This window comes from Neoarius graeffei, chromosome 24 (assembly GCF_027579695.1).
Source record: "Neoarius graeffei isolate fNeoGra1 chromosome 24, fNeoGra1.pri, whole genome shotgun sequence".
Lineage (NCBI taxonomy): Eukaryota > Metazoa > Chordata > Actinopteri > Siluriformes > Ariidae > Neoarius > Neoarius graeffei.
This window is the reverse complement of record NC_083592.1, coordinates 10520238-10536127: the sequence shown is the minus strand read 5'-3', so window position 1 is coordinate 10536127 and position 15890 is coordinate 10520238. Positions and strand designations below refer to the sequence as shown.

At 40.7% G+C, this 15890-nt stretch overlaps 1 protein-coding gene across 1 annotated transcript in view; it reads left to right on the top strand.

Annotated features, from left to right (window-relative positions):
* Window positions 1-13866, top strand: part of LOC132872068 (zinc metalloproteinase-disintegrin-like crotastatin) — a 35129-nt gene extending 21263 nt beyond the window's left edge. The window contains exons 12-22 of the mRNA XM_060906654.1: window positions 3718-3895; window positions 7318-7407; window positions 8010-8205; window positions 8292-8397; window positions 8560-8716; window positions 8980-9060; window positions 9151-9229; window positions 12047-12176; window positions 12271-12349; window positions 12439-12558; window positions 12715-13866. Coding sequence (XP_060762637.1) covers window positions 3718-3895; window positions 7318-7407; window positions 8010-8205; window positions 8292-8397; window positions 8560-8716; window positions 8980-9060; window positions 9151-9229; window positions 12047-12176; window positions 12271-12349; window positions 12439-12558; window positions 12715-12750 — 1252 coding nt within the window. The 3' untranslated portion in view covers window positions 12751-13866. The remainder of the gene's footprint in view (window positions 1-3717; window positions 3896-7317; window positions 7408-8009; window positions 8206-8291; window positions 8398-8559; window positions 8717-8979; window positions 9061-9150; window positions 9230-12046; window positions 12177-12270; window positions 12350-12438; window positions 12559-12714) is intronic.
* The last annotated feature ends 2024 nt before the right edge of the window (window positions 13867-15890 follow it).

Below are 15890 nucleotides of genomic sequence, written 5' to 3'. Positions count from 1 at the left end.
TGTCTTTGGACTGTGGGGGAAACCGGAGCACCCGGAGGAAACCCACGCAGACATGGGGAGAACATGCAAACTCTGCACAGAAAGGCCCTCGCCGGCCACAGGGCTCGAACCTGGACCTTCTTGCTGTGAGGCGACAGCGCTAACCACTACACCACCATGCCGCCCTCAATGTAAACATATCAGGTGAAAATTCAAATTCAATCCAAGTTGCTTGAAACTGGTCTCATTGAAATCAGAACTGAATGCTAAACAACATACTTTTGACAGAATTAAAATATGTTTATCCATTCTTGAGATATAACAAATCATAGATTGAAAAAATGGATTCATTTTTCGAAAACAGCCGTAATATTCTGTCTGAGGATCACGTGGTCCAAAATGGGCCTCATTAACCAATGAGATCAAATGTTTTTTCTTCATAACTTTATTTTTCAAAGATATTTACACGGAAATTGGCAGGCACATTGATGGTTGTATACTGAATACAAAGTTTGAAAAATTAGTAAAAAACACTTATGCAAATTAGTATTGATTATGCTAATTAGTTATATCGATACACTCTCTTCTTCAAAGTTTCAGCAAATGGCTTTATTTGTGCAACATAAATCTGATCTTAACTCTCATTTATGCATCATAAAGAAGGAGAGATCAGTGTTAATTATAAAATATGCATAAATAAGCATTGAATGTCATTCACATCTACCATTCTCTATCAAAATAAAAAAGTATTAAAAGATTATTTCTAATCCCCTCTTTGCTCTCTATAGACCTTTGTATTTCTAAGTAGGGCCTACTAGTGTTTATATGAAAGAATATAAATGATTATTTCGATTAATATTCACCGCTTTCAAGGCGAACCTCGAAAAAACTGTCTGATCCACATCCAATAAACAATTCACATTAACTGAATTGAAATTGATGCTCGTGTTTTTAACTTCCACTTTTTTTAAATCTCATTCCGACCACTAAGATCTCAATATTTTTCATCAAAATAACTACAGTTATATTCTAAAATAGTTATTTATTTACATGAATCAGTTTGATTTGAAAAAATAAGTAGGTAAAGCTATGAAAACTCACTTCAAAGTCTCTCGTGAACCAGAACATCAAAACTAGCTGATGGAAAATTTTGCTGAATACTTCATCAGAAACAATGAGAGCGAGAGAACATCCCCATAAAAGTTATCTGATTGATATTCACAAGTAATCCAGTTGGAAACCAATCAGAAGAGAGAGAGAGTGAGCGAGCCTGACCGCTTTCCCATGACTCAAAAAGCACCGGCAGTTTCCCGACATCCCACGAGCAGAGTTTTTTACTCTGTTGTACCAACTTCAACCTGCCATTACTCCCAAAGTACTGAACAGATCTTAACAAGATCTTTGGAAAGCAGAGATTATAAGCTTTTTAATGATCGTATTCACAATAGAAAATAAGAGTTAAGCAGTGACAGATTTGGAAACTCTGAGCGTCTGCATGGACAATTTTCATAGCATGGCCAGCGAGCATCTGATATGCCTATTCAATGCTCATTAAACTCTATGTGCTTGTACTATAGTACAAATCGTGAAATAAAGACGAGAAAATCCCTGAGTCTTGGGACTTGCGCAAAACTTTATCTTGATTTGTAACCAAGGTATGTTTGCTTGTAGGGACAAGACTCATTCTCGTGTAGACATTAAACTCGAGAAACTCATGAAATCTTGTGAAATCAGGAACCTCATTGCAGGCAGATGCTGATCCTAAACGCAATTTCCACTTTACGCAAAATGTATGAGAAGTACACTTCTTTCTATCTTAAGTTTTATATCTTTGACACAAGTACAGAACTGTGCTAGTGAATCTAGATGAATAGTTAAAGGAAAAGCTTTCAGGTTTGTTTATTCCATAGTGAGGTGGAATTCTGATTCTGTTTTCAGACACTGGAAAGTCTTCAAAAAATCCTCAGGTTATAGGAAAATAATCAACTTCAAGCTGGTAGCAGTAACTTATTTGCTTTATCACACCACACTATAACAGCATGATGGGAGCTCCATAGGATCTGATAATAATATTAGGGGGGAATGGAGAAGTGATGGGTACAGAAAGAGAGTCTAGAGGAAGTTAATTAGGAAAAGGGTTTCAGAGTTTCAGGGGTGGTTTTTCTCCCAACCATGCCTCTCGATCTCTAGGGCACCTTGAATCAGGTGTTTGCTGTATTTAAAAAAACACCTTATTAGTTTTGTGGTCTGGTGAACAGAATTATGGGATGCAAGTACACTCTCAGAAAATAAAGTATATTATTGTACCTTTAGGGGTACACTCCCCATTGGATCGCAACCTTGTTGTGGTCGAGGAGCTTGTGTGTCTCAGTGACCCCTAAAGCTATGCCAGTGGGAGATTTATCTCCTGGTAGGGCCTCGAAGGGTAGAGGTGAGATGAAAAGCAATCCACTGGTCCTCCAAGTTGGAGGATCCTGTCCCGTAAAACAAATCTGTTACAGAAACAGCAAGCTGCCCTAAATGCCAGGAGGCAGTTTAGGGGTACAACGGCTTGTCACTGTGCCAGTTCCCTCTAAGGTACTTATTTGTACGCTTAGGAACATATATGCATCTTTTTGTCCCTAAAAAGGTACACATGATTACCTTGAGGTCCAATAATAAGCCCTAAGGGATACATTAGTGTAGATTGCACCATGGGGTACAGAACTGGACTCCTACTGTATCCCTATTTCTAACAGTGTACTTCGTAGAGGCAGGATTCAAGTGCGGCCATGTGGCATGATATTTATTTAGGCGATTGCAATAATCAGTCATAGTAGGGGTTCATCTCATCTCATTATCTCTAGCCGCTTTATCCTTCTACAGGGTCGCAGGCAAGCTGGAGCCTATCCCAGCTGACTATGGGCGAAAGGCGGGGTACACCCTGGACAAGTCGCCAGGTCATCACAGGGCTGACACATAGACACAGACAACCATTCACACTCACATTCACACCTACGGTCAATTTAGAGTCACCAGTTAACCTAACCTGCATGTCTTTGGACTGTGAGGGAAACCGGAGCACCCAGAGGAAACCCACGCGGACACGGGGAGAACATGCAAACTCCGCACAGAAAGGCCCTCGCCGGCCATGGGGCTCGAACCCAGGACCTTCTTGCTGTGAGGCGACAGCGCTAACCACTACACCACCGTGCCGCCCCTCATAGTAGGGGTTAAAACACAAAAATGAGGAATGGGAACTAGAGTCAAAACCAAAAAAATGCAGAATTAGAAATGACTGTGGTATTTAGAAAACAATGCTTCAGCTGAATGAAATGGAAGCAGAATAAGACTGCGACAAAACAAAGAAACAGCAGGGAGTGCATAGACAAACTACTCAAGAACAAACAGGAAACAGGTGAACACAATTGGGTAGCAAACCAATGACAGGAAATGGCAGTGGGTGAAGGCGTCTTGAACACAAACAACAACTTCAAATTTGCTTGAAATCAGAAGTTTTTTCTTTTCAGAATAAAACATACAGGGAGTAGTATTTGTTTAAAAAAACATTGTACAAGTTGAATATTGTGATATATCATGCATTAACGTGATGGTTCAAGAATTTTGCACTTGAAGCAACATATATATGGCAAATTAAGAGTTCCTGCCTTTCTTGTTGTATGTGGCCCCATAAAGACTGAGAGTAGAATCTGATTTCTGCTACAATTTCTCTAATTCCTACATTCCTATCATTTGCAGCTACCAAATCCCAAGGCACTTCAGTAGCTGCAGCATCAACAGCTTTGAGCAGTACCTGGACTCACGGAGCCCTCAGTGTCTTCTTAACAAACCGCAACCCAAAGACCTGGTTCAGGCTGCAGTTTGTGGCAACGGCTTCCGAGAGATTGGAGAGGAGTGTGACTGCGGACTTGTGGGGGTAAATGAGGACTCGTTCTAATATTAAACTCCTATTATATATTTTTAAAATACGGCATTGTTTATTTCATAATTCTGATTATTTTTCTATAACAACAGTGCTGATAGTGCTCGTATAGGAACTTGCATGGTGGACACACCAGATAATCGGTGGTGTAGTGGCTAGCAGCATCGCCTCATGGCAAGAAGGCTCTGAGTTCAAATCTTGCATCTCACTAAGGCTTTTCTGTGTGGAGTTTGCATGTTCTCCTCGTGCCTGTGTGGGTTTCCTCCCACAGTCCTAAGACGTAGATTTGGTCAATTAGCTACTCTAAATTGCCCATAGGTGCAAATTTGACTGTGAATGGTTGCTCATCTCTGTGTTAGCCCTGCGATAGACTGGCAACCTGCCCTGGGTACACCCTGCCTCTTGACCAAAGTCAGCTGGGATTGACTCCAGCTTCCCACTTGACCCTGATGGATAAACCTAGCCCTAAGCCTAGGTAATGGATGGATGTTTCTTCAGAGTTCGTGATACAATCAGCTTTGATCTTGTCAATAAAACCAATAAACTCGATAATTAACCATGACCACATTCTTACAACTTGCACACTAACTTGACTTTAGTCTCTTTTTTACTTGGAATGTTCTGAACACGGGCAGCACGGTGGTGTAGTGGTTAACACTGTCACCTCACAGCAAGAAGGTCCAGGTTTGAGCCCCGTGGCCAACGAGGGCCTTTCTGTGCGGAGTTTGCATGTTCTCCCCGTGTCCGCGTGGGTTTCCTTCGGGTGCTCCGGTTTCCCCCACAGTCCAAAGACATGCAGGTTAGGTTAACTGGTGGCTCTAAATTGACCGTAGGTGTGAATGTGAGTGTGAATGGTTGTCTGTGTCTATGTGTCAGCCCTGTGATGACCTGGCGACTTGTCCAAGGTGTACCCCGCCTTTCGCCTGTAGTCAGCTGGGATAGGCTCCAGCTTGCCTGTGACCCTGTAGAACAGGATAAAGTGCCTAGAGATAATGAGATGAGATGTTCTGAACACCAAAATGCTGATGCACATCCATCCAGCCATTCATCCATCATCTATCCTGCTTATCTGTCAGGGTCGCATGGGAAGCTGGAGCCAATCCCAGCTTACTTCAGGTGAGAGGCGTGGTACACCCTGGGCAGGTCACCAATCTATCCCAGGGTAACATGCCTGTTTTCAATTGCTTTCTAACAAGTCACTTCTATACGTCTGAACAGGTTTAAAATTACCAGGGTCAAAAATAGCTTCTCTTCCTAAAAAATGCTTTGAACAAGATCAGGCCCGTCTGTACAGTGTGCATTAAATCTGGAATTCTTTTGGAAATCTGACAATTCAGCATGCTATTATATTGAGTAAGTGGTTAAAAAAGCAGTGATGATCAGCATTGCTAAATTTACCACCTGAAGGATGGTGTACAAGGAGTATGTTCAGACATGTTGTCTCAACTCGACCCAGAACATTAATGATAGTGTCTTGAATTGAAACCTTTGCTGAAGAACATAGTTTGCCCAAATGTAATGTGCATTAACAACGTCACCAGATGCAAGGTTTTTGCTTTCATAGGGAGTGTGAAAAGTGATGAATATGAAGCTCATGTGCCGGGTTGCCAGGTTTCAGCAAATTTTCCATCCGTACTTCTCAAAAACCGCACAAAAATTGAGAATAAGAGGCATTATTACAAAGTACCACTCAATGGACCTCTTTGTTGCAATCATGGGTCATTCTTTCCATGTCCAGTCACAAGAAGCTCTGAGCACTGTTTTGTCCCACCATAAACTCAGGACATTCTGAAAGAATAAGTTTAAAATGGTATAGTTTGTGTTCTGCCTGGCCCAAAGCAGTGGACATCCATTCAGTGGACACTCACCAAAATTTGGAAATGATGGCTGGTCTTTTTCCAGTCTGGTCTTTTGCAGTTGTAGCCCATTCACCTCAAGTGTTGCTTTTCTGCTCACCATGGTTGTAATGAATGACGGTTGAATGAATGAGCTACCGTAGGCTTCCTGTCAGCTCAAACGGTTCTGGCCGTTCTCCTCTGACCTCTGGTCTTGCTATCTCGTCCGGAATGTTTTTTTTTTTTTTTCTCGTCCGGAATGTTGTGCATGCGATGGAAATCGCTACAAACCGTCATTTTCTGCTGGAAACCAATGTCCAGTAAGTCCATACGGTTGTAGTGGATATTGAAGTCTGATACAGACGAACAACACACAAAAATACACACAAAAAACATAAAAACCGTGCACAGGTAGGGAGCGCTTGTAGCCGCAGCCGTTGTAGTAGAATTGTATATAGTAGGTTTTTCCAGAAGAAAAGGTAGAAGTAGAAGCAGAAGTAGAAGTAGAAGGCGGAAATATGGCGTTTGACCGACAAGATGGCGTCTGTCACAATCTGGATCAGCTGTGACGTCACATGCAAGTGTCGAATGTTGTTGGACGGTTGTATGCATTGTTTCTTTACACCATTTTGCATAAATTCTAGAGACTTTTAAGCGAGAAAATCCCAGCAGATCGGCAGGTTGTGAAATGCTCAAACCTACCCACCAGGCATGAAAAACCATGCCAAGTCTCAATCAAAATCACATTTTCCACCACATTGTCCACCAGGTTTGATGTGAATACTGTCTGAGGCTAATGACCTGTATTTGTATGATTTTATGTACTGCGCTACTGCCACATGATTGGTGTAACTGGCTAGTAAGTGGTACTTTGTTTGTGTATTAATAATTAGTGAAATGTGTTTTATTACAAGTGACCTCAGTGTGGGCAGCACGGTGGTGTAGTGGTTAGCGCTGTCGCCTCACAGCAAGAGGGTCCAGGTTCGAGCCCCACGGCCAGCGAGGGCCTTTCTGTGTGGAGTTTGCATGTTCTCCCCGTGTCCGCGTGGGTTTCCTCCAGGTGCTCCGGTTTCCCCCACAGTCCAAAGACATGCAGGTTAGGTTAACTGGTGACTCTAAATTGACCGTGAGTGTGAATGGTTGTCTGTGTCTATGTGTCAGCCCTGTGATGACCTGACGACTTGTCCAGGGTGTACCCCGCCTTTCCCCTGTAGTCAGCTGGGATAGGCTCCAGCTTGCCTGTGACCCTGTAGAACAGGATAAAACGGCTAGAGATAATGAGGTGAGATGAGATGAGACCTCAGTGTGTTCTGCATGAATATCTGCACATGCAAAAAAGTCTGATAGGGCATCCAACCCCTTTCAATTCATTTTAGATAAGGACAGTGCTGTTTGCATATAAACTTTGGAAAACTGGTTAGACCAGTTCAGGTATCTCAGATCATGAGATAAGCTTACTTAAGTGTATTGTTCTATTTATTCACTGAAGCAGACAAAGGTAAAAGACCCAAGAGCGAGAGCTTGATGTATAAAGGTATCATGTCTCAAAACCCATATGTATAATCATGTGTTTGTGTGCAGGAGTGCACAAACCCATGCTGCAATGCCAGCACTTGTACACTGACAAAGGGGTCCATGTGTGCAGAAGGAGAGTGCTGTCATAACTGTAAGGTAAGAATTCTAACCAACCATTCTTTAAAATGTGGTAGCAAGGTTTAAACTAGCATCATGTCCCTTCAATACTAGAGGATTAAACAATACTAGAGGATTAAACATTGGCTACCTGTCTTGAAGGAATAGCCTATCTGTCTTGAATGGGAATTGGCTCCCTGCATTGGGAAATAATTGGCTCCCTGCATTGGGAAATAATTGGCTACCTGTCTTGGGAAATAATTGGCTACCTGTCTTGAAGGAATAGCCTACCTGTTTTAGGTGGGAATTGATTCCATGTCGTGGGAAGGAATAACCTACCTGTATTGGATGGGAATTGGCTACCTGTCTAAGGAGGGAATTGTTTACCTGTGTTGAAGGAATAGCATACCTGTTGGGGGGGAGAATTGGTTACCTATCTTGGTAAATAATTGGCTACCTGTCTTGGGAGGGAATTGGCTACCCGTTTTGTGCTGGAACTGGTTTAGTTAATTCCTGTGGATACTTTTCTGACCAGAGTCTTTTTAAATCACTACAAAGTTACATTATCAATACTAATTTGTATACTTTTAAATTTTATCAATACAAATGAAACCAAGTTTTTATTTGTTCCCAACGGGCAGATCTCTGATGCCACCCAGATGTGTCGTGCCAAGCATGATGAGTGTGACCTCCCTGAATATTGCACAGGTGATTCAGATTCATGCCCTGAGGATGTCTTTGTTATGAATGGACTGGCATGCAAGAATGATAATGGCTACTGCTACAATGGGCAGTGCCCTCGACGAGAAGACCAGTGCATCAAAATGTATGGATCAGGTAATTAGTTGGCACATTATACAGCATAGCAAATTAAGTCTGTTGGTGTAATTATTGGTCCAAGTTTAAGTTTTATTCTTTCCCAGGTGCTGTGGTAGGGCGTGATTTCTGCTACAAACAGAACACAAGGGGACTATACTATGCATACTGTACGCGGCCCAGCAATGACCAATACATAGGGTGCCAAAAACAGTGAGTCCATGAACACATTGACACTATTCCACATTTGCTAGTTCCAACAGATTTTATAAACCCCACATGTGCATTCTCTAAAGGTAACCACGTCTTACTGAGCTGTAACATGGTTACAGTATGTCCTAAAATATTCATGTCTGTAAACATTTGTGCTTTTAGGGACATCATGTGTGGGAAGCTTTTCTGTTCACAAGGCAATGCCAATCCAAACTATGGCCGGTTGGTCCAGTTCAGCGACTGCAAAGCTATTTTCTACAGTGATCGTGATAATGACTTTGGCCAAGTGGACACTGGAACAAAGTGTGGTGATAAGAAGGTAACAATAGAAAAATCTCAAATGTATGGTTCTACTCTTGAGGACACACCACAGCCAAACATGACAGAATTTGATACACTCCCCTGTGGAAAATTGAAATATAATTACTTGAGGATATATGCATTTTTAATCTATCCTTGGTAAATGTTTTGAAAGTGACAGATTTTTAGAGTTTTTGAATCATTTGAAACCATATTGCAGGAGGATGTAGAGCAGAAATATACAAAGATCTTTAATGAGTAACTCTTCCACACCTGTTTCAGATATGTTATCAGAACCAGTGTATGAGCCTAGAAGTTGCCTACAACATAGTCAACTGCTCAGCCAAGTGCTCAGGCCATGGGGTAAGTTTGCTTAGATATGTGATATCTTACATATCCAACCAATACATAATCAAGAAGATACAATCATAAGAGTAAATGTATGTCCTAAAGGTTTGTAATCACAAGCTAGAATGCAGCTGTGATCCTGGCTGGCAGCCACCCAGCTGTGAAACAGAAGTCGGCACTTCAGGTATGTCTCTTTTTTTACTGCCTGTGTAGTTCCCAGATGCTAAACAAGATGTATACCTTATATACCCGAGGTGGGCAAACTACGGCCTGCGGGTCACATCCGGCCCGCGGAAGACAATCATATAAACGCGATTGAGCAGATCTATAAACTATAAGCTTCAGTGTTATCACGTAGACAGGTGTTCTAGAGATCCGTCTTTCCAGTCAGTCGTATTCACGTGAGATTACATTTGCAGAGTGGTGCAGCGCATGCCATAGAAGTCATTCTGGCGCCCGTGCCACTGATGATCTTGAGAACACAGGATAAAACTTTACAATGAGTGGTCCTAAAAAAAGAAAAGTGGACAGTGAGTGCAGGGTGTTCAATAAAGAATGGACAACTACCGTACGTATTTTTTTTGCTGAAGTCCGATCAAAGGCTGTATGCCTTATTTGCAAAGAAACCGTTGCAGTTTTAAAGGAATACAACATCAAACGGCACTTTTCCTCCAAGCATGCTAATTATGCTAACAACCAGTCAGCGCAAGAACGGACGAATACAGCTCAGCGGTTGCTGAGTGAATGTATTAACACTTTCTCTTTTTAAAACTATGTTGGAGCTGTAATAAGATGGTAGTCACATGTTTACAGACATAATATAAAAAGTATAACTCTTAATAATTTTGGGTGTCGTGGGTGGCTGCTGTAGTGCTGGTGTTTGTTTTTAAGTACCATGTGCTTTTGGGTGTCTGCTATTATAGGTGTATTATGAGCAGCTGACCTTGCTTCTGCTTATATCTGTTCCTGGACTTTTGCCTGTGGAGGTTATTCTGATCTATGAGTGGCCTTTTGGAATATGAAAACCTGTTTGGAACCTGTGTTTTGATTTTCTGAGGACTGGAAATATTTCAGTGAGTGACTTTGAACCTGAAAACCAGTTTGGAGTTTTTTGCCTTCTTGAGCTGTTTTGTTTGATTTTGTGGGCTGGATGGATCCAGTGCCAAACCATTGAACTGCAAACATGCTGGCATGGTGTGGTACCCAAACTGTTGAACTGCAAACATTTTGGAATGGTGCATACATGTCAACCTTTGGTCAATCAAACCTGTATAACCAACTTCCAAAATCCGTATTTCCCTTATAAAATCCGTATAAGATGCAAATTAAAATTTACCTAAAATTTGAATGATAATTAACAATGATATATCCCAGTTACTTTTTATTCAATATTAATAACAATAAACCTTCAGAATGAATACAAAGCTCCAATGTTTGACAAAAACACAAAGTGTTATCAGCGTAGTTACGAAGGAAATACTTCGTTGTTTGGAGACAGGTTTCACCGAGAGGCTATTATGCGGGAGACTTCATATTAGCCACAAAGTCAGGAAAATCTGTTCGTAAAATTACGTTATAATAACCAAATACAATGAAAAGTGTTTTTCCAGTCTCACCTGTGAAAGGTAATCCCATGTGATCTTGTTTGGATGGTAAACCTGTTGGTACAGTTAAACGCAGCACATGAATGAGGCATCTTTATTCTCGGCTACTGTCTAGACGCTATACCAGAGACGGGTGAAGAATCTCCACTTTGCCACATCCAATATGGCGGCGAGGATGACGTATGATTCTACGCAGAAGGCGGCGTCTATGTTTATATGTCTATGACTTCACGGTTGGCGGGATTCTCGCGATGCGGTGTGCGCATGATCAAAAGTGGAACGAAGTCTTGCTACCACAAGATAACACGCGATTTCATAAGACTCTTTATTGGCTGTCTGTGGTGTACAGTACGTTTGTAAATGTTATGCGCTCTTATCATCGTGGGAATTGATTATAGCTCTAAATAACTATTGAAGTTTTTTTAAAGAATCCGTATAACTTTATTTATACGCCCGTATACTACGTTTATTGAATCAAATCCGTATAAAATATGGACATTCCATATAGGTTGACATGTATGGTGTGGTACCTCTCCTACTAATGGTGGTTGGTTGTACTGGCAGGCTGGAAGTGGATATATAGTGATATGTAATTTAGTTGTACATATAAAATGATAAATATACAAATACACTGGCATCCTACTCATCCTGGCAGCTCAAAGATGTAATTTAAGAATTAAGTGTACTACTTTTCTTACTGTCACGTGTGTTTGTGGATTACTTTTCTGGATGGATCCAGTGCCAAGCTATTGAACTGCAAACATTTTTCTGCTCTGCCTTTGTTGACTGAGAACTAAAATAAATGTCAATCTGATCTGCATTTGGGTCTCTGTCAGTGAAGGCCTTACAGTAACACTAAAGCTTCTCCGGTTTATGTTTGATATGTATGAATTTGGTGCTGGCCTGGCCCGCCTGGCAAATTTCAAAAGTCAATGTGGCCCCTGAGCCAAAAAGTTTGCCCACCCCTGTTATATACCATACTAGCTTCCAGTGTTTAATTTATTAATAGTGCGGTAAATTAACCATAGTGTAAACAAAATCTAGGGGGTTTGTCACTCTGGGTAATCACCTGACCTGACACCTGGTAATCATCTGGACTGACTTATGACAATTGGTGGTACTGTTCTTAGTTCCACAAAAGTTAAAAAAAAAGTCTTCAATTTTAAGTCATTTGTTAAAAACAAATAAAATGTATGTCATTTCATGTAAATGAAACGCTAGCCCATTTATACCAGCCAATCCTGCTAGCTACCACCAAATTCAAGTGGTTCACAGCTCCTTGGAGATCCCTGTCGCTTATCTTTTTATAACTATCAAATATGCCTGGAAATAGTGTCCTTTAAAATAGAGCTGGGATGGATTAAAGTGAACCTTCTGTTTATTTTGTCCTGTTTTAGGTACACATAACGGTAATGTAGGCAAGTATATAGGGATCGCAGTGGCAGTCTGTATCCTGTTAGCGGCCATTTTAATTGGGCTGGGATTATACTTCCTGAAATGTAAAAAGAGTCATCCACGTCTAACTGGGTAAGAAGGAATACATCCATTTCTGGTTATAAAATGTATCTGAAGAACCAGTTTGGCACAATGGCATCTAAAGCATGTTGTAATCTTCCACCAGTGTTCAGATCAAAGACTCCATAAACAACACTTACCCAAACCAGGCAAGAGCGAACCTTCCTCATCAGATACCACCCACGGTAAAGCTGAACATCTCCGTTATTCTGAATGTGCAATTCCGCCATTTATGCCAAATAAGATTGTGATTTATTTATTTATTGATTTATAGGCAATCCATCCTAAAGGACCTCCTCCACCACCTCCAGTGAAAGGACGACCTCCACCACCTCCAGTGAAGCCATCTCCCCAGCCCTTGGTCCTACATTCAGACTTTAGAGTGGCACACAAGGTAACAGTCAGTTTGTTAACAATTTGTGAGATTAAACAAGTGTCACCTCTGTTATTCACGTATCAAACATCTAATATACAGAAATGTGCTTAACAATCCGTGTTGACTTTTGGTTGTAAGGTAAACGTCTAAAGAACCTGTATTCTTCTCTTCCAGGCTCTTAGACCGGTTCCGCCTCCACCAAGGGCGTAAAAAATAAAAAGAAGGACCCAACTTAGGATGGCTACATGGAACAAATCCAGGACCGAGTTTTCACAAGATCATAAAAACCTGAAAAGAATAGATTGAGCACAATGATTGGCTAGTTCCTGGAGATCTGCCTTTCGCCAGAATTATTTGGGGCATCTCCTCCAGCTAAATAATGTCAGAAAATGCTCCACTTCATGGATCAGGCTGTATTGATGCTAAACTTTCTAGTAGAGCAGATCTCCAAGAGAACCTTTAGGTGCAGAACCAAGGTGCAAAATGTCAGATTTCAGGGACTTGTGGATGGATTTGTGCTTCCTGTGTTGGCCTCTAGAGGGTGCAAGACCCTGGTTCTACACCTAAAGGCCTGAAAAATGGCGAGCCAAGTAAACGAGTTTTAACTGATTTTGTTTCAGGAATGTTTTGGAGCAATTTCGCCACCGATACAAATCCCAAATTCAGACCGGATGAGGCAGTTTCGTCAAACGTCATGTCAAGACCGAGGTCAATCCACAAACAATAGGCCTTAGTATTCCTTCAGCATTCAATTATCAGTATTGAGTAGGTCATATCTGGTGAATTTTCTTTGTTTTAAGAGACGTGTACACTAATTAATAGCGCAAGAGCTACCAGAATCCCCTGCCAATAACTACACCCATAAACCAAAAGATGCTGAAGAGCAGTTCATCCTGTTTGCTCTCGAGTTCTCTTCATTACTAAACCCATTTTGTTCATTGAATTCTGCTGAAGTTTGATGCACCTCCATCATGACTACTGAACCACTTGTTAAAATGGAGTTGGACGAGGTTTTGACGTTGCATGTCCAACGTGAATTGCCAATTAGTTTCTGATACTGAACTCAGGGCAAACAAAACCACTTTTAACAGCACAATAGAGTCCATCCTTTTTTTTTTTTAATTTTATAAAAAATTATTTATTTTCTAACTAGAGTGCCAGGAATATGAATGTGAGTTGCTGTAGATGTTTTATGATACTGTATGTGTGCAATAAATGGAGCTGTATTCAGAATTTTTTAAATTTTTTAGATTTTAATAAGAAAAAAACATGGCAAACGTTTATGTTGCTGTTTAATGATGTAAATAAAATGTGCATTACAAGAAATTTCTGACGGTTCTACTCCTCTGTCTCAGGTTTCTAGCAGCTGAAATATGGCTGCTTTATTCATACAACTTGCAGTATAAAATGTTCAGTGACATTCAGTGTCAAAATATGAGGACTGAAAAAAAAAAAAGCTTACCCTTTAAGTTAAAGGGCAGGGGGGAACTTTCAAACTTAAAGGCCCATGTGGCCCCAAATTCTCTGCTGCTTCACCATGACCCAATTCAAAATACTATGCCATGCATCACGTGGTGGGCTTTCCCCGTTCACACGAGGCATTGTAGGATACGAATTTGAAACAGGAAAGAAAAATGGAGGACGTGTGCGCGCACGAATGAAACGTGAAAGACTGACTACAGTAACGGAAAGCAAGAAGAAAAGACGTTATGTTGCAAAGGAAAGGAAACGCAGGACCAAACTAATAAATATCGGCGGTCAGCGAGCACCTCGGTGTGATCAGCCGTTTGTTTAGCGACAGAATGACGTTGCTCGGGAATCCCCTCAGATTAAATAACTTCCCAGCCACAGGATGGCCTGATATTTTATGAGATATTACAGAAACATCACAATGAGCACATTTCAGAGGGAACTAAATTTCACCGATTTTATGAAATCGAAAGGCCGTCTAGCTTTAAGGGTGGGTGACTGGGGTGCCAAGATTTCTGCTAAGCAGTATATTTTCAGGCTATTATGCATTAGAAAGTTCACTGAAACGTTCATTAAAAAAAAAAAAAAGACTTTTAAATATTTTGCATTTCAAAATGTTAGTACACCCAAAGCACCGACCAAGTGTCAAGGTGATGAAAGTGAAAGAAATACTGTATAACATTTAAGTTTGTACACGTGTGTGTATACAGTATATCTCACACAATATATATATATATATATAAACATTTTTAAAGTAAATGTAAGGTTGGGTGACTGGGGTGCCTACATTTCTGCTAAGCATTATATTTTTATATCCGTATATTGCGTATTAGAAAAATGTTTAGCATTCAGTGTACAAGTGCCTAATTTAAACAAAGATAATTTGTATTTCTTTTCAAAAAAAAGGGAAAGAAAAAAAAAGATGGCTGATTGGGGTGCCTAAAGTTTTTCCTCAGGTGTGTAAATTTATTTTCTGCATTATAAAATGTTTGACACCCATTGTGCTTATTGTAAACAAAATTTTAAAAAAAGCATTATTGCTTATAATTTAAAAAATACTGCAAAAAGGGGGTGGCACGGTGGTGTAGTGGTTAGCACTGTTGCCTCACAGCAAGAAGGTCCGGGTTCGAGCCCCGTGGCCGGCGAGGGCCTTCCTATGCGGAGTTTGCATGTTCTCCCCGTGTCCACGTGGGTTTCCTCCGGGTGCTCCGGTTTCCCCCACAGTCCAAAGACATGCAGGTTAGGTTAACTGGTGACTCTAAATTGACCGTAGGTGTGAATGAGAGTGTGAATGGTTATGTGTCTATGTGTCAGCCCTGTGATGACCTGGTGACTTGTCCAGGGTGTACCCCACCTTTCGCCCATAGTCAGCTGGGATAGGCTCCAGCTTGCCTGTGACCCTGTAGAACAGGATAAAGCGGCTACAGATGAGATGAGGTTGCAAAAAAGTTGGGTAACTCTGGCATCTAAACTTTTTTTTCTTTTGCACAGTGTATTTTAAATAATAGAACTTTCATTATAAAATATTAAACAATATAGTGTGCAATTAGAGGTTTGTATGCAAGTTAGTAAGTAAATAAATAAATGGTAAGGTTGGGATGCTGGGGTGCTTGAACATTTGCCAAGGCATGTATTTTAAAAATAAAATGTTGGACTACTTTCAAAAGGCGTGAAATTGATGTTTCGTACTTAAAAAAAAAAAAGGGGGGGGGGGAGGGGGGAACAAAACAATTTAACCATGTTAACGTTTTAAACAAAATGTTCTGGTGCATTAAAAATAAATAAATAAATAAATAAATAAATAAATAATGACCACTTATGCAAATGTTACACATTTCATTTTATTTCTCTTTTTTCTTAAGTGAACATCTACATAAAAT